The following is a 19,502-nucleotide window of genomic DNA, read 5'->3' as shown; positions in this document are numbered from 1 at the left end:
AAAAAAAAAAAATTCTAGTTCCGAATCTTGACACTTGACTTCCCCCGCCTATGCACCTTCGGTTTTAATACAATACACTTTCTCCTTAACATCTTTTCTCTATAAAAGTTTAACTTAACTTGATATAGAAAGAAAAAACACCTTTGTCTTATCTTTTGCATTATAGCCTAAAACTTAACCAAATATTCTTAGAGCTAAACTTATTTCTTCTATCATTTAGCATGCTGCTTTTAACTTAAATTCAATATCTCCTTACTTATTTAAAATAAACTTATTTAACAAACTTCACACTCCGATTTCGGATACCATGGCAGACCATCTATGTTATACAATGATTAATTCAACCCACTCCCCTTTTGTCCATTGTCTTCTCCTGTCTTTCACCAGAACCGAATCCCCTATTGTATGCTTCTGAATGTCCACAGATCCAGGTTACAACCCCAACAAACCCTGCATCGAGCTCCAAGATGTTCATCCTCTGCATTCTGAGCTTCTCCGTAGCTTTGTACCAAAATTCTTCTTCTTGTAGAAATCTTAATTCTCTGTCCCTCGACCCCGAGCTGCCACCTCGGAATCTAGATATTAAAAAACTTTCCGTTTCAGGGTTTCTGCCACCCCCTGAAAACAGTCCCTGTTCCAATCGGATTTGCTCTGCCATCTCAGACCATCCTTCCAGCACATCTTCCAGCTCTTTGCAAAAGTCTGTTTCCATTGAGTAGATTTTTTGGAAAGCCTCCTCTGTGGAATGCAGATTATTTCCATTTATAATCCCACACAAGACTCTTAATTTTCGATTAGTCAGCTCCAATTGAAAGACAGTGAGCTTTTCCTCTACCTCCCAGTCCTTCTGTGCCAGCATAAGCGCAAAGTCCAACATCTTCGGGGAAGGGAGGTGGGTATCAAATTACATTTCCTGTCTTTTTCCTCCTTTGTCTCAATTTTTTCCTGCGCAATTCCAAATCGCCGCCATTTCTTCCGAAGCCAGAGTATAAAGACCAAAACTTCAAATGGAGATATTTTTCCTCAATTAACCCCTGAGAGGGAATCTCTACAGAGTCAGTTTTCAAATTCCAAGTACTTTCAAATGATTAGTGTAGCAGCAGTCACTTAAAGAGTTAAGTCCTTCCACCACCCGAAGGGAGAGAGGCGGGCTGCCTTTTCTTTTGATCCCAGAGCTTTTCCCGAAGTACAAAGAGTCAGTCAATTACTCACAGCTTCTGGTTTCTTAGCAACTCCTTAATGACAGGTAGAACAGAGACGCTCCTCACGGACTTTGCCGCCGCATGTAAACATCCCGGTTGGGGCATGTCCCCCTAGAGCCCGACTCCGTGGTCCCTTCACCCCCACTCCCCCCTTACAGGGGGCGCGGGGGAAGGGTTCGGAGCACAGCGGGCATAGCCGGGGAGCCCAGGGCGCGGGACGCTCTTCCCGCGCCCCAACCAGAGCCCTGCATGCGGCTGCAGGGCTCCTAACCCCCGGGATGAACTGGGTGCCTCGCCACCGAAGCAGCCCAGGACCATCCGTGATGGCGCCAGCCGCCGGAAGTCGTTTAGGGAAGCTTTTAATGTTTAACAGACTATTGTAATTTAATATTTTGTTGGAAGCCAGCCAGATGAGTGGGGTATAAATATATAACAACAACAACAACAACAACAACAACAACTTTCTCTGTATTTGGAATTGGAAGGTAATAGGTGTTACTGGTTTTGCCCTTCCTGGAAGAGCAGGGATGGAGAACCTGTGGCCTTCCCAATGTTCTAAGACTCCAACTCACATCAGCCACAGCCTGCATGGCTAATCATGGATGATGGGAGTTGTAGTCCAGCAACACCTGGAAGGTCACAAATTGCCCATCTCTGCCTTAAAGAGTCAGTAGTTCATGGTGTTGTGCTTGTTTATTTTTCTTTAGTTTGAGTTGAATTCTTCGTGTGCTAAATATGCCCTCCAAATTGCTCGTCCTTAGAACAACGTGAGATTTTTGCACTTCATTGCTCAACCTATTTTAAGGTGGCTGATTAGACAAGCTGCTTCTCACTTGTAGAGAGCAATCTTAGTTTCTTTGTCTTTTGAATTAAAGATGCCTACCCAAGCGAGTTGTTATCCGTCAGCCTTAAACTCCATTGGATTCAGGGTGACTTGTATGTGTTTCTGTCCCTTAAGCCCAGCCATAGCAAAGCTACAAGATTTATAAATTATCTCAGATGTGGAATTTGAACTGAACACAAAACAGTGTCTGGGGATTACATATTTAGTTTTAGAATAAACAATCATTAAATTAGAAATGTATATAAAAGCTACACACAAACACACCATCACCACCATTACCATCAGGCTATAGATGACTTTTTAACACTGAAACATATATTTAAAAGTCTGATAGAAACAGAAGATAAATGTTTTGGCCTTATATTACAGATTCAACACAACCACTTTGGGAATTTTAGAATTACGCTTAGCTTCTCAATATAACGAGGATTTGAGTAATATCTAATTTGCTGAAAATGAGACAATTCAAACAAACCTCATTTTTAAAAGATTATGTGCTATTAAGGCGCCTCACTCTGAATAAGTAATGCCATTATCACTTCCAAAAACCATGGCTGGTAATTGGAGTTTTCCTTCAAATAGAGCTCCTAACGATACGGAATAACTTACAGATGCAAGACCGTCCATTGACACTGCTGAGCCTGTATCCTTCCTCACATGTACATTCATATGAACCCAAAGAATTAATACAATATTGGTCGCAGCCATCAGTGTCGGATAGGCACTCGTCCACATCTAGGAAATTAAATGAGGAAAGTAAATGTTGGATGCAAAACCCAATTTGGATCAAGAAGAAAACTGTGCTGAACTCCTGTTCAGAACTTCAGAATGACTATTACTGTTATCTGTTCCGATTACCTTGATCATTAGTACATTCAGTTGTATCCAAGATTAGAATAAAGCCGTTTGAATTAATGGACGTAAGTTAATTGTTGTCTATTAGCTTCAATGAGTCTAATATGAGTTTGATTAACATTGGATACAACCCATTGATATTACCTAGATAAAATTTGCACTTCCCGCCTTCTGAAAGGCCCAGGCAGCTCGCAAGCATAATTAGAAACAACTTCCATTTAAAATCCAATTGAATAAACATTAAACAAAACCATGTAACTTAGAAGCAAAGCCAAGCATATCAAATGTCCTTCGCTGCCCTTCCTTGACTGGGAGCACATAATAGGCTTCTGTTTCCTTTCCTTGCCCCTCCTTCCTGCTCACATTATTTCCCACCACCACCACATTCATTTTTTGGAACTACCTATGGGGAGCAGTTTTTGCAGCTGACCATGGTATCGTATCTGCACTTCAAATTGTACTTTTGAACGATACATGGTCAGCGATGTTGCTGCGCTGTGGTTAGCTCTGGAAATGAAAAGAGGGAGAATCTGCATATCAGAGTAAAGGGAAGAAGAAGAAGAGTTTGGATTTGATATCCCGCTTCATCACTACCCGAAGGAGTCTCATCACTACCCAAAGGAGTCTCACTGCCTATTGGCCTGACCTACCTCATAGGGTTCTTGGGAGGATAGACTGTGGGATACTTCTTGGGAGAAGGAGAACGTGCTGTAGGGGTAGGGCTGTGGTTCAGTGGTAGAGAAGAAGAGGAAGAAGAAGAGTTTGGATTTGATATCCCGCTTTATCACTACCCGAAGGAGTCTCGAAGCGGCTAACATTCTCCTTTCCCTTCCTCCCCGACAACAAACACTCTGTGAGATGAGTGGGGCTGAGAGACTTCAAAGAAGTGTGACTAGCCCAAGGTCACCCAGCAGCTGCATGTGGAGGAGCGGAGACGCGAACCCGATTCACCAGATTATGAGTCTACATCTCTTAACCACTACACCACACTGGAAGAGAAGCCTGGGAGCCATTCCTAATCTCCTAACTGCAACTGGGAAATGAGGCAGCATTATATCTGCACAAAAAGCACCTGTAGCCTGCTTGCCACTAGCACAGGGGGTAGGGAACCTGCTACTGCACTACAACACCCATGATCCCTGGCCAGCAACCATGCAGGCTGGGGTTGATGGGAATTGTAGTCCAACAACAATGAGCAGGCCACAGGTTCCCCACCATCACATGAGCGGTTTCCTGAGTTCTGCTCAGGAGCAGGCGCACATCAGCACTGCTTGTGAGACCTGAGGTGACAAACACAACGAACGGCAAAGCAGATCCCTGTTTGCTCTGTGTTTCTGCAAAAGGCCTCTTGAGCGCCTTGCTCAGTGCCTGGCGAACTTAAATTACCATCACATTCACAGCCGTCCAGGTGAAGCCGGAAGCCTGCCTTGCAGCTGCATTCGTAGCCTCCGATGTAGTTGATGCAGAACTGTGAGCAGCAGGCATCTCCAGTCACACATTCGTCCAGGTCTACAGGAAGGATGAACAAATTCTTCACAAACAAGAAAGAAATTGTCCCGAGAGGAATGTTTACAGCAGGACACAACAACTTCCATCATCCTTGACCACTGATCCTTGAGCTGATGGGAGTTGCAGTCCAACAACATCTGAATGGCCACTGGTTCCCCAGCCTTGGTTTAGTGAACACCTGCATGGGTACGTTCTGATTTATTCATCCAACACTGCAGAGGCTAATTGGTCTTGTAGTAAGGTTAAAGCTTACTGGGAAATGATATATAATGAAATGAAAAGGATGTTTAAAATAACCTTTGAGGGGGAGGAAACCCAGATGCTTTTCTTTTGCAATTTATAGGGACGGAACTACCTAAACTGTACAGAAACTTATTCATGTATGCTACTACAGCAGCAAGAATGTTACTTGGCGAAAAAATGGAAAGAAGCAGATGTCCTAGCAAAGGAAGAATGGATACAAAAACTTATGGAATATGCAGAAATGGCGAAACTTACCAGAAGAATAAGAAATCAAGGTAACAATTTTTAAATAAAAGAATGGAAATGGTTTATTGTATATTTACAGATAAATTGTAAACCGATAGTAATAAATAATAAATTTTATTTATACCTCGCCCTCCCCAGCCAAGACCAGGCTCAGGGCGGCTGGGGATCAGGCTGATTCCAGGCAGAACAACTCTGTCTTACAGGCCCTGCGGAAATAAATCAGATCCCTCATGAGACAGAGCGTTCCACCACGCCGGAGCCAGTGTTGAAAAGGCCCTGGCCCTGGCCCACAGACCCTGGCCCACAGACATTGGCAGGATCATTGTAATAACCTGCAGTTTCAGAAGAGTATATATTTAAATATGATGAATAAATGAGCAAATTAAGTTACAGGTGGGTAGCCGTGCTGGTCTGCCATAGTCGAAACAAAATAGAAAATTCTTTCCAGTAGCACCTTAGAGACCAACTGAGTTTGTTCTTGGTATGAGCTTTCGTGTGCATGCACACTTCTTCAGATACCAGGCATCTGAAGAAGTGTGCATGCACACAAAAGCTCATACCAAGAACAAACTCAGTTGGTCTCTAAGGTGCTACTGGAAAGAATTTTCTATTTTGTTTTGAACAAATTAAGTTAATTTGGATATGCAGAAGATATTAAAAATAAATTTAAGGAACCTCAGAAAGAGGGGGAAGGAAGTCAAGTTATGAAATGTAAAAATGGTTGTAAAATTAGTGAAATGCATAAATTTGAAATGTGTTTAAATAAATAAATAAATAATAAAATAAAATAAAATAAACAAACACTGCAGGGGCTAACAACACCAACCCTTGATTTTAAGATCCCCGATTCAAATTCTACCTCTGCCACAACCCTGGTTATGCTACAGGAACGCCTTATCCACACAATGGGATGAAATAAAAAGGTCTCACTGTATTAGATTTCCCCTCCCTTCCTCAAAAGAAGTTCAGGGCATGCATACAGTGAAGTGACCTTCAAAGGTCCTCTAGTCGAGCCCAGTGGCATTGCAGGAACCCTGCTGCTACAACATTTGTGGTAGCTGACCATCCAGCTTCTGTTTAAAAGCCTCTCACAATGGAGAGTCCACCACCTTCCAAGCCATGCTCACCCACCACTGGACAGCTGGCACCATCCTCCTAATTATCAGACACCTTCTCCATTGTCTTTTAGCACATTCCTCTTTCTAAATGGAGATTTGTACCTCAGTTTGTAACTGTATGGGATTTGAACTGATTTTATGTATGTGTTGTTGTTTTAAACCAACCAACTAGATGTGTGTGTGTGTGTGTAGGTTTTTATATAGCCAATCAATTTAATTTTTATATATAACTGTTTTATAAATATGCTTGTTGTGTTGTGAATTGCTTCAGATGCCTCACAGGAAGCTAAATATCCTATCCTATCCTATCCTAAAACCCCTTTTTTGTAATTTGAATCCACTGGCTTGGATTCTGGGGCTTGGTTCCAACTTCTCCTTCCCCATTGTATCTTCACAACAATTCCTCCAAAGGAGATGAGAAAGACACGGACCAAGGAAGAAAGACTATCTTGAGGTCACTGAGTGAGCTACATGGGCTAAGCAGGAATTTGGACCCAAGTATTCTGGGTTCAACTCTAGCATTCTACTCCCAATACTATATTGGCTCTACCGATCTCTCTTATTAAGACAGTTTTAAGACACACCAAAGTAGCACATGTGATGCAGCTTTAATACCCATAAACTGTCATGTAAAAGCCGAGTATTAGCAATATATTACTAGGAACAGGCACTGCTGAATAGAAATCCCCTTTGCTATGAATACGCATGAATTCTTTGGACAATTCATCTTGCCAAAATCTTAGACAGAATGCAAATGCAACTGTGAAATGCTTCCAGCAAAAGTCTTCTCAGATGAAAATATTAACTTTTTAAAGGCAATTATATTTTCTCTCCATCCCCCTTTTCTTTCTTTTTTTTAAAAATGAAGTAATTCCTGGCAACTTGATAACCACTATCACATGGTGCCTCTGCTAGGGCTGGAATTGCATGGGACTTAAAACTCCTGATGTAATTAAGGTGAAACAAGGTCATTGAATAAATAGATAGATAGATAGATAGATAGATAGATGATAGATAGAAGTACAGATTGAGCCAAGCTACCCAAACGATGACCAGTTAATGCTGAATTTGTAAAATTCCATGAACGAAGAAACAAGAGAAGAGAAAGGTCAGTGTGACAATTAACCTTGGAAAGGGTGCTAACATTCTTGGGGGGTCTGGTCGGCACAAGGAAATAGGGAAAACATGCAATCAATGCACGGAGGCCAGAGGCCAGCATGAAATCGATTAATGCAGGTTTCTGGACCAATACCATTGTTTTTTCCTTCAAACGTCACAAAGAAGCTGGCAGGCAATGTTTCAGATCATATCTATGCTTCTGGTTCTCTTAATACTCACCGTGCATTGAAACCTGCTATCAGTTAGTGGGAAACGCTTATTGTCCCCTTCGCATAACAGGTTTTTTTTGTGCTGGTGGAGATTGTAATCTCCTTTGGGCAGAGACCTGTCCTCCTATGTAGGCAATCCTCGTTTTGCATGGGGGTTCAGTTCTGGTGGTGTCCACATGTCAGCAGAGCATGTGTAAGCCTGCTCCACCCTGCCTCATTCCTCCCCTTCTCATAATGTCTTTATGACGTTTTGGGGCTACTTCTGGGTTTGGTGCTGTGCATGTGTGCGCGATCGTATGTAATTCAAATGTGTCTAAACCAGGAGTGGCCTATACTCTGTAAAGTGGCAAATGTGCATTCATGGCACTTTATAGCCCAGAAGTGGCTAACCTGTGGACCCCAAATCTCATCAGCTCCAGACAGCATGCCCAATAGTCCAGAAGGATAGAAGTTGCAGGTTCCACATTCCTGATATAAACTAACAAGCAATTACATCTACATCTGCTACAATCTTTTCTCACCCAGAATGGCCACAGAAATCAGAAAACAATCCTAACAAATGTTGAGCATTTATATGCCTAAATGGCTTCTACATGATCTGCAACTATAAAGTCAATCAATATTTAAAATACACAGTAACATTAAAACATCCCTAACTGAAATATACAACAAAACTATCAATTAAAATGTGTGGCAATTAAAAGAGTTTAAAAACCCCTCAAACCAGTTAAAACAATGAAATCACAAGTCCAGATCAGGGGAATGCATGCCTAAACAGATGTTTCTGCTTAGTGTTGGAACCGGTGGAATGCCAATACTGATGGGGATTCTCATGTTTCATCAGGGAGGGCTTTCCATATGACTGGTGCTACTAGTGAAAAAACTTGCCTCCATGTTACCCCATAAAACACCTTAACTACTCTATATTCCAAACACTAAACACAGTCTGTTGCAGCTACTTCATTTCTTACAGTGTAAAATAAAGAGCTCATAGTGTAAAAAAAGGTTTCAAAAGTAAGCCTGCTGCACTTCACCCTCTCTTGAAGCCCTCCTCCTTTGGCGATCATCTGCGTGACTCTTTGTGTATCTGTGCTCATTATTGCTATCAATTCTTCCCATTCCTTGTTAAATAAATACTGTTCTTTTGACAGTTTTTGTGCCAAATGAAATAATAATAATAATAATAATAATAATAATAATAATAATAATACAACTTCTATGGTTTTATGGGCAGGTCTTAACATACTGCCCCATTAAGGGATCTGGAAGCTTGTTGGTTCATTTGGGGTCCTTGGCATTAATTTGGAGTGCATGGCATTGCCCTCCTTACCCATGTAATCCTGTTCTGTGAACCCAGGTCCCCAAATCCCCCCACCCAATAACAGGTTTTGCGGGGGGTGGGGGGAAGAGTTGTTAAAGTGGTACAGTGGAACCTTGGTTTTCGAGCGTCTTGGAAGTCGAATGGCTTCCGAAGCGCGTTTCTCCATTTTTTCAATGGATTTTGCCGACTGCCCATTGATCCATAGTTTTCGGACGTTTTGGAAGTCAAATGGTCTTCTGGAATAGATTACGTTTGAAAACTGAGGTTCCACTGTATAAAGCCAATGCAGGTTTGTAGTCTAACAAGGGGACAGACTCCTTTGGAGAGCTGTCTGTATTTCCTTATACATCACCTGTGCATGTCTTCCCATCTAAATCCAAGCTGTAACCTTGGTTACAAGAGCAGAGTGGCCCATTGGTGGAGTGCTCACAGTGATGTAGGCAACCTCCGTTATCATCTTCACAGCTGTTGACAATTTCCATTTCAATGCCTTTCCAGAAAAGAAACAAATCATTGCCAATAAATAAACAAAAATGAGAATTGTAGTAAGTTTGCTGCACGTGGGCTCTACAAGAAAACAATGCAGTTCCAGCCAGCCCCTTCAGGGATACTCCATTGCATTCCTCCCCCACTGGTTCTCCATTTGCCTCCCGCAACAGTCTCAGCAATTCCATGCCCAGTGAACTTGCTCAGTCTCCACTGCAATGTTTTGGGGTTTCTCCCTTATAGCCTTCCCTCCAAGAAAGATTTTCTGTACTTTTGCAAAACTTGGGGCTCCTCTAAGGCTCCTCCTCCTACCACCCTCTTGCTTGCAACTGGTGCCATTTTGGCTACATAAAGATCTGCATCACTCAGAGGGTTAGTATTAGCAAACTATGTTAGCTTCTAGGATGTTCTGTATCTTTAAGTGGAATACAAGAGTTTCAGCACTTGTTGCTTGGGCTGCATACACAGAATACATTTAAAGCACCTCCTCACAAAGAACCCTGGGTAGGCCTACTGTAGTTTAAGGATGCTGGGAATTATATCACAGTGAGGGGTAAATGACAGTTCTTTTAATGGATATGCAGATTTTTCCTATCCTTGAACCATAAACCAAACCAAAAGAACAAAGAGGTTAAGATGGAAATATGCAGGAATACTATGCACACATTGAACCAAAATATCTATCAATATACAATAAATGACACTGATGAACCTGATAACATACCAGTGCATATCAAAGGCTCAAACACTTTTCAAACTCACTACGTCTTCTTCAGTGGGAAATTATATAATCATTTGAAAACAAAGCTAGACATGCTGGCTGTTATAAAACCCAAGGTCAAAGAGCCTGGTTACATTTGTAGTGTCTGCAAAAAAATTAAAAAAATACAAATTGCTCAGTGCAACTATAGCTTCCTGCTGAAGAAGACATTCTGTAGTTTAAACACATTCAGGCCCTTGAAATCTTTTTATATAATGCATGCACCATATTGCTATTTTATGAGGCTCATCAATGTTATTCATTAAATAGTCATAGATTTTAAGTTCAGAATATAAATTTAATTTGTTAGATTAAGCGTTATTTCTCCATATTTTCCCCACCTGTCTCCACCTTTTGATCCATGTGATCTCATAATTTTTATGGTCAAGCATGGAGCTTTGGACTGAGTAGGCCAAGCCACGGTTTTTATATCACATTTCAGTCATGAATCAGTTAGGAAAAACGAGGGCTAACATATATGAAGTAATTATGCTTTCGTTTAAAACTGCCATATGGCATGTAAAATCAGGAGAGATGGACGGGGTGGGTGGGGGTGGAATCAGTCTTAAAACCTGGAGTCTGAAGTGAACACGTACTTTGGGTGACTACAAGAATGTTTGAACTCATTATAATTCACTGTATATTGAAGACTGGTCAGCAGCACTTATTGCCTCTTGAAATGCAGCTGAAAGAGTTCAGAATTCTGAATTTGCACTCATGATTGCAGAAACCATGGCTCAGCGTGAAGGCCTCTGCAAAATCCAGCATTCAAGCACTGAGGTACATCTACTAGGAATTCTAATCATGCTGGTTCTTAAAAAATGAGAATACCACAAGAGTCAGAAGCAGGGGCACGCCTCCCCAGATAAAAATGGCCACCAAATTATCATCTCATTTTATCCTTTTGGAAAGATACACTTGCCTTTACAGCACTGCCGCAAAACTCCCACTTACGGTAGCATTGCCTTCCGTCAGCTCCTAGCTCAAACCCAGGATTACAAACACAGGCAAAGGAGCCCAAAGTGTTCACACAGTGATGGGTGCACTTGGCTGTCCCTTCTACACACTCATCAGCATCTGTAGAACAAAAACAGTGTTGAGGTTGAACAGTGTTGAACAAAAGGTCAGCCTTAATGGAGATCAGCAACCTTCAGGAAACCCTTTCGAAATCTGGGGGCCTACCAAGGAATCCAGAAGTGATGTAGAAGATTCTAGGGCATGTTCCACAATGCGCAGTCAGTGCATGCTCAACCTATTTGAGCTGTGTATGCAGAGGAAGACCAGCAGAAGTGAATAAGAGGCACTTGTTAGTCATTACTGGACCTTATGAAAATATCTGAACTAGGCACTCCATGGTTCTACAGAACAACAGGGATTTTTGCTTTTATTTTTTGCTGGGGTGGGTTGAGGTGGTGGTAGAAGAGGGAACTGAAGCAAACACATATGCTCAGTCACTAAGACATGATTATAGAGTAGCCAATGTGCTACCCTGCAGATACACATTGGTGTAGTGATGAGGTTGCTGGACTAGGGCCTGAGAGACAAAGGTTCAAATTCCTTAGACTCCTAGCTTCTCTTCTCCTCTCACGGTGGGAGGAAGTGAGCAGCTGAACCAGCAGTGGCAGAGAAGAGCACAGGAGGGGGTGCCTCGGTCTGAAGCTCCCTTCCAAGGTCTCCTAACAGGAGACAACTGGACACATCTGCCAGCAGCAGTAGGCAATGGGGGCCAGAGGTGCTCTCTCCACCCCTGTGCTTCCAAATCAAGAAGTCTGACCCCAAGATCATAGATCCAACTATGTTCATGCTTACATGTGTTTAGCATAAAAGGTAAAGGTAAAGAAACCCCTGAGCATTAGATCCAGTTGCAGACGACTCTGGGGTTGTGGCACTCATCTTGCCTTACTGGCCGAGGGAGCCAGTGTACAGCTTCCGGGTCATGTGGCCAGCATGACTAAGCTGCTTCTGGCGAACCAGAGCAGCACATGGAAATGCCGTTTACCTTCCCGCTGGAGCGGTACCTATTAATCTACTTGCACTTCATGCTTATGAACTGCTAGGTTGGCAGGAGCAGGGACTGAGCAACGGGAGCTGTTAGAAAAGAGGTCGATATTTCCACTCTTCAATTTCAGTTACCATCCCTGCAACCCACACTTTGCTTTTTTTACCTGCACAGGACTTCCCATCTGCAGAAAGGCGATATCCAGAATAGCATTCACACTTTGCAAGTCCGCTCTCATTTCGGCAGATCTGCAAGCAGCCTCCATTTCCACTTGCGCAGGGGTCGATCTCTGAAACCAAACACCGAGAAATCCAAACAATGCCGATCAAAGGTGCTAGCTAGGAATGTTAGGTGTCTGAATTACAAACCAGCAAGCTAAGATGCTTTGAGAACACACATACACCAACCAATACACAGAACACAGGTCAAGGTCTATCTGGCGCAGGCTGCAAGTCTTTTCAAATTGCAGTGATATTTATCTCCCAATTTCACTCTGACTGTTCATCGCAAACAATTTGACAAGTTCACCTGGCAGAGATGCTTGAACTTATTTTCAATAGTTACAAAACTGGCCAACATGCACAACCTGTTTTGCAACAACTGAAAAAGAAAGAAATAAGGGGTGGGGGGTTGAGAGAGAGGAAGCGGGGGGGGGGGTGAGGGAGATCTGCTTTAATGATATTCTCTGTTTCCTACAGTGCTGACTTGCTTTTCCCAATATTCAGCAGAGATCTGACACAGATACTTCCACGCGCATCTCTGCCTGCCAACGGTTCTCTGTGCCAGCAGTTCAAATTGATGGCACTTTCCTCTATAGCTTCCTTTGCAGTTCGACAAATATAATTGCTCAAACATGCCTGGCAAACCGTGACCAGCCCTTAACAACCAGAGATCTTGCTGCGAGGGATTACAGCAGCGGCTCTACCGGAGAGTCAATACAATTGTTTGGAAATGCACTTCCAAGAGGAGCACAAGCTCCTGCTCCAAATATATTGCACATCAAATCAGAAAGAGACCAGGAGATTCTTGAAAACACCCAAAACAGAACAACAACAACAACAACAACAACAAAAACCCATGGTAAATAAGGCCTAAAGATTCCAGTGGTGGTTCAATATTTTGGAAGATGTGCCCCAAGTCAATTCCCAGGTTGGGGTAACCAATGTGGTAGCTACTTTCAGATGTTGTTGGTCTACGGCTCCCATAATCCTTGACCTTTGGCCTTGTTGACTGAGGCTGTTGGGAGTTGGAGTCCAGCAACATTTGGAGGGTCACATGTTGGCTACCCTTGATCTAGATGATGAGACTTTAGTATATATGCAGCTCCCTATATCTTTAGGTGAGCTGTTTTGTCTCTAGTCTACTAAACTCAGGAGCAAAGCAGCAGCACACGTAGGCAAGATAATGGCTTTGGCTCAGGTGTGCCATGATTTTCCTTCTGTCTGTGCCACTTTTAAAAAGAAAGATGTGCTTGGGACCTTAAGGAAACTGCAGAAAGGAGTAGGCAGTTGTTAGAAGGTCTGAATTGTATATGGCAGTTTCATATGTACATCCAGAACCCTTCTTATCACTTCTAACATCCTTTGCCCACTTTGATAATGGTGCCTTTGGCTTCTCTGATTTTATCCTTTCGTGATCATTGTATTCCTTTGTAAGCGCTGCAGTGAGGCAGTGTTTTCCCTGTCTTTTGTACATCTCTCGCAGGCAAAGCTCCTGCTACAAGCAGAATTGAGAGACAGAAGAAACACAGGACCAAAGCCTTGATTTTCTTTAAAATACATATGTATATTTTATGGTAAGTATGGGCATATTGCACATGGCACCATACATGCAGTGAGTTTGCAATGGGAGATTTAGCTGAGCTCGGTTGCAAAACTTGGCAGACAAAGTCTCCAGTAGATCAATGGAAATGCAAGCATAAAGCTCAGGCCATCAGCAGCTTCGACAGAAAATGGGAACTAATAAAACTTAGCAGGAGGAAGGACAACCCAAGGTCATATTTCCTTCCTAATTCTTTTTAAGAAAGGGAATCCAATAATCTGCTTTGATCTCTATTCCTCTCCCCACTGTCCCTCCTTATACACCTCCCCCTTATTATGTCCTCTCCCCTCTACATTCCTTGATGAGTTGACTACCCTTTTGTCTCCTCTAACCACTCCATGGGCCTCCATGATATTCAGTTCATAGCCAAGTTATGCTGTTTCTCCCTTTACAGAATTGCAGGAAATATGGCCAAGAGCAGGTCAGGTGAGAAGGCACTGAAGAGACACAGGTGTACTTGCCTCCAGCTGGGGAGACTTCCCTTTGAGAAGCCTTGGATTGGAGTTTAGGAGTGGTAATCTAGTCTGGGGGAGTTATAAATCAACCTCCAGCTTCTGTCAGCGCTCACCCAGTGCTCTCTTGCTCTCTGAGCAACTCCCATAATGCCCCATAGGCTTTTGTTCGAGGTCAGGATAGGACAAATGCTTACATTCTATATCAAGATCCTTGTACTTCCACAGGGTAGGCAGATTACAAAAGTTACAATTGCTATTAAATAAGTCCACTCTTAGATATAATCCTCACTCCTACCATTCCCCCATTGCAATAGTACAAGATCAGTGTAGAGGTGAAATGCAACAGGCTTGAACTGGAGAGCCCGGCAGCAGGGCCCAGCCACATGACTCTCCTAAACTGCATTAATCAATGCAAGTAATCATGCATTTCACTAGGGCGGAAGCGGGGAACCTGGGATCTTCCAGATGTTGTTGGACTACAACTTGCATCAACCCAACCAGAATGGCCAATGGTCAGGGAGTCCCACGATATCTGGAGAGCCAAAGGTTAGCCCACACTACAGCCTTTGGGCTTGTATTGTGTTTCGAACAGGTTACCCGCACCCTGGGCTCACACTTACTTTCACAGTGCTTCCCATCTCTCTTAAGCTGGTAGTGTGTGTGGCACTGACACCAGTAGTGGTCTTCACTCAGCTGCATACACTCATGTTCACAGCCTCCGTTATTGACGGCACAAGAGCTCACACCTAATACAATGAGAACACAAAAAGCCAGAATGTTGTGTTTGCGGTTCTCCACCCAAATATCTGAAGTGAGGGCAAAAAAGGGAGCAACTTCTCACACAGCAATATACCGGTATCCTGAAGAGCAGATTGCCTTCCCAACATGTGTATTTTGACCCATCACCTGCAATACTAGATCTTATGGCTTTAAGCAGGACCCTGGATGAGCTCACATCCTCCAGCCACTAGTACTGTGCTAAACACCATATGATCCCTTTGGTAAAGGCATCTCATTTCCAAAAGCTTAGTGATAAGCTGAAGGCTTGCTTTTTGCCTTGGATGCATTACCTCCTTTATGCCAAAGCTTTATCCGTCAACAAACTTCACACATCTGCTCCAAAAAATGATCCTTGAAAGCAGAGCAGGGAAGGAAAAGCCTTGCTAACACTCTGATACAGAGGAAGCCGTGTTGCAGTCAGTCAGACTGCTGGTCCATATAGATCAGTAGCTTTCCAAGGAATCGGATAGAGGACATTCCCCGCCCTACCAGGAGATGCTAAGGACTGATCCTGGGACCTTCTAAAGGATGGTCTTTGAACTATGTTAGCAAAAACACTTCCACTGCTGCAGCTAGAGTGAAAATATTAGGATATAAGTCACAGAACTTGGGAAAGAAGAAAGGAAAACAAGAAACTGCCTTATACTGAGTCATTGGTCCATCCAGTTCAGTATTCTCCACACTGAAGCAGTCTGGGTCTTCAGACTGAGGACACCCCTTTACCTTGAAATGTCAAAGCTTGAACCTGGGACCTTCTGGGTGCACGGCAGTTGCTCGTTCTTAACCTGAAACTGTTCTTAACCTGAAGCACCACTTTAGCTAATGGGGCCTCCCACTGCCACCGCACCACCAGAGCACAATTTCTGTTCTTAACCTGAAGCGTTATTTCTGGGTTAGCGGAGTATGTAACCTGAAGCGTATGTAACCTAAGGTACCACTGTATATATCGCCATCTAGCAACCCAAAAGTGTTTCTTGGGAAACAGGTGGAACTGAACATGCTTGAGGGCTTGTGTTCTGGGGAGTGTTTCCAAGATGGATGCTGGAAGAAAGGCTGCATAGCAGAAACCATGAAATAAAACCAGTTATTGTTCATACTGGTTCACTGCCCTTCCCCCAACATTTGTGTATGTGTGTAGACACATAGCCCTGAGGTGATGGGTGGCTGCTGGATTCCTCTGGAGGGATGAGTGACCTATTCAAGGTGTTGTCCGTGTATGTTGCCCTGAACCTGGGGTAGCATGGTAAGAGCTGGTTGTCAAGGGGGAGAAGGCGAATTGTAGTTTCAGGTTTTGCATTGTTCCATGACATTCTTTTAAATGGAGCATTAAGTCTATTGCAATAAATTTAGGCACTGAGAGACCAATGTCCCCATTAGCTTATTGATTTGAGTCTCTTCATTAACCTTGGGCCTGAATTAAAAATAAAACAACAGAAGTAGTTCTGTTAAGGTTAACGTTGCCCCTATTGGGACAACACCAGATTTCCTATTCAAAATTATAGCCACACATTTCTCACATATTCATATCCTTGCTTTGCTTTCTGATGCATGACTTCCTGTTTCCATCCCCTAGTCTCCAAGATCTATAAAGACAGCTTCACGATTCTGCTAGAATGTTTAATGTTATTTGCATATAACCCAACAAGGAAGCTGAAAAGGACAAGCTTTTCTTAAAGGATTCTCTCCCACTTTGGCAAGAATGGCAGGCTTAATGTTGTCTTGTAATTAAGCCAATGCACTGGCAACTCTAAGAAATTGCAAACAGGACATGTGTTCGATCCCCAAGCTCATCTAGCCCTCAGCTCAAAAACAAAGAAATACAAAAGAATGGATTCAACAGATGTAATGTCATTCATACCTAACCGAGCTGTTTTTCACATTTCAACCAGGAATCAATGGGAAATGGAACAACAATCTCTCTTGTGCTGATATGCAGATTTACAGAGAATTTTAATCCTTTCTACAGAACTTGGCTACAGCTATTGAAGCTTTATGCCCTATTGCTCTGGTATCTCAATTAAAACAACTCTCTGCTGTCATTTCACCACCAACTGTAAGAAAACTACAAATCTATGTGAATAAAGGGTGAAAAGAAGACCATTTAAAAAATGTATCATGCCCTGCTAATTCTCTTTTTAACAACATGTTACGTCCTGGCTTCTTTTTTCTTTTTGTTATTTAAAATATCTATATCACACCTTTTCAAAATATTCTAAACCATTAACAGAGGGAAATGGAATACTTTTTTAAATAATTAAAATATATTTCTGCGCCACTGAAAAAAATGGCGAACCAGTTCACAACATGAAAACACACATTAAAACTATTTCCAAATGTGAAAAAATCAGAATATCAAAGAAATATAGAATTGTAGAACCCAGTGTTAAAGATAACCAAATGCCTAAGGAATACATTAAAATGCTTAATTTACCTGGAGCAGGAGAAAACAAGCTTGTTTCATCTTCCATGCAACATCCCTTGAGATATTAGAAGATGGCTATCATCTTCAAAGAGATAGAGTTGGGTGTCATCTGCATACTGAGGACGCTACACTCTAAATCCCCAAAACTATTGTTTCCAAAGGCTTCACCTAGATGTTGAAAAGGGGGGGGGGGACAGAACAGAACCTTGTGGAACCCCAGGCCCAGTGGCCAAGGAGTCAAACAGAACCTCCCCACCTTTTGAAATCTCTTCTTCAAGAAGAATGGAGACCAAGTCCCATCCTGGCCAGACAGTCCATAATAGTGCCATTGTTGAAGGTATTGGAAACTGCTGACGAGACTGACAGTGACAAACTTGCCCTGCCCCAGTTCAAAGATTTTCTGTCAGGATGGACCAGGCTGTTTCTGTCCCAGAATCAGGACTGAACCCCAGTTGAAATGGTTCCAGATAACCTTGCATCGTTTAGAGTTTCCCACTTGCATCTCTGAGAATAGACATGAAGTCAATTGGTCTTCATAAAACTTTAAAACTGGCCCATGAGAAAGTACCAATCATACTGATGAGGATGGGAAAACTTTAATTTTGTACTCAATACTTCAAATTTCGTTCATTCAGAGAAGGTGCATGTTATGTACTGAGTTGAATAGGATCCAAACTGCAGCAGGCTGATTGGTCCTAGAACAATAGGATTGAGATTGCAGCAGTCTGACTGGTCCCAGAACAATAGGATTGAGATTGCAGCAGTCTGACTGGTCCCAGAACAATAGGATTGAGATTGCAGCAGTCTGATTGGTCCCAGAACAATAGGATTGAGATTGCAGCAGTCTGATTGGTCCGCAGGAGCCACCCAATCCAGCTCCAGGTGGAAGTGAATCTGCACTCTGATTGGCATACAGGAGTATCCCGGAATTAGCCAATCACGTGGGGCCCATTGTGTAAATAGTGTATATAAAGCAAACGTTTTGGGGGAACTCCAGTCCTCACTACTATGAGCTGAATAAAGAGCATGAAATTCACACTCGACTCCGAGTATCTTTCACTGGCGACGAGGATGGGATCCCGCTGAGCTGACTGCAACACACAGCACCGCAGCAACGCCACCTGCCGCACAGCTGCCTCGCACCGTGTATCCAGGCTTCAGCTCCGGGTCCCAAGGAACTCAAGATGGCAACAGACAGCAGCTTCTCGCCGTTCAACCCAGCATCAGGAGACTGGGAAGGATATGCCACCCGTTTCACCTTTCTTCTAGAAGCTAAAGGGGTCACCAACGATGCCAAGAAGAGGGCGATATTCTTCAGCGTCTGCGGAGAGGAGACATTCGAAATCGCCCGGGCTCTCCTTGCGCCTGATGATGTCGCTACCGTTCCTTACAAAACAATAGTGGAACGGCTGAAGGGGCACTTCTCGCCACAGCCCTCGGTGGTGGCTCGTCGAAATGCCTTCTATGCAAAGCGGCAAGCCCCTGGGGAAACCATAACGGGGTTTGTGACCTCCCTCCGCCAAGCCGCTCGGTTCTGCAACTTCTCAGAGTTGGAGAACATGCTGCGTGACCGCCTCGTCGGTGGCCTGAGGGACGAGAAGCTGCAACGACGCCTCTATGCCAAGAAGGACCTAACGTTCCAGGTCGTTCTGGAGGAGGCCCTGGCAACAGAAGCCGCCGAGAGGTCGATGCAAGAGGCACGGCCGAGCGTGCCGTCCCAACCAAGGGTCCACCAGGAGGACCTCATTGACGATTCAGGATCAGACAGGGAGGAGGTGCACAGAGTACAGCAGCGCACTCAAGCCGTGCACACACCACAGCTGCCTCGACCAGAAGGAGGGAACTGCGCAAGCTGCGGGGAGAATCACGAGAGGAGGACCTGCCGTTTCCGCAATGCCGAATGCAGGCAGTGCAGAAAATCAGGCCACATCGCCCGGGTGTGTCGGGCTCGGCCCACCCGACGCCAGGCATCAGATGACCGCCCCAAGAGCCCCAGGTCCCGGGGCCCAACGCACCAAGGCAACTCGACGGAGACCACGGACTACCAGGTATACCAGTTGCCCCACCCCAACATAGAGAAAATTTATGTAGAGGTACAGATAGAGGGGGCCCC

At 43.6% G+C, this 19,502-nt stretch overlaps 1 protein-coding gene across 1 annotated transcript in view; it reads right to left on the bottom strand.

Annotated features, from left to right (window-relative positions):
• Window positions 1–19,502, bottom strand: part of LOC117046388 (multiple epidermal growth factor-like domains protein 6) — a 157,592-nt gene that overhangs the window by 14,506 nt on the left and 123,584 nt on the right. The window contains exons 7-12 of the mRNA XM_033148188.1: window positions 14,808–14,933; window positions 12,078–12,200; window positions 10,867–10,989; window positions 9,019–9,156; window positions 4,288–4,410; window positions 2,656–2,781 (exon numbers count right to left, since the gene is read on the bottom strand). Coding sequence (XP_033004079.1) covers window positions 2,656–2,781; window positions 4,288–4,410; window positions 9,019–9,156; window positions 10,867–10,989; window positions 12,078–12,200; window positions 14,808–14,933 — 759 coding nt within the window. The remainder of the gene's footprint in view (window positions 1–2,655; window positions 2,782–4,287; window positions 4,411–9,018; window positions 9,157–10,866; window positions 10,990–12,077; window positions 12,201–14,807; window positions 14,934–19,502) is intronic.

This window comes from Lacerta agilis, chromosome 5, assembly GCF_009819535.1.
Source record: "Lacerta agilis isolate rLacAgi1 chromosome 5, rLacAgi1.pri, whole genome shotgun sequence".
NCBI lineage: Eukaryota > Metazoa > Chordata > Lepidosauria > Squamata > Lacertidae > Lacerta > Lacerta agilis.
This window is presented reverse-complemented; position numbering and strand designations above follow the sequence as displayed.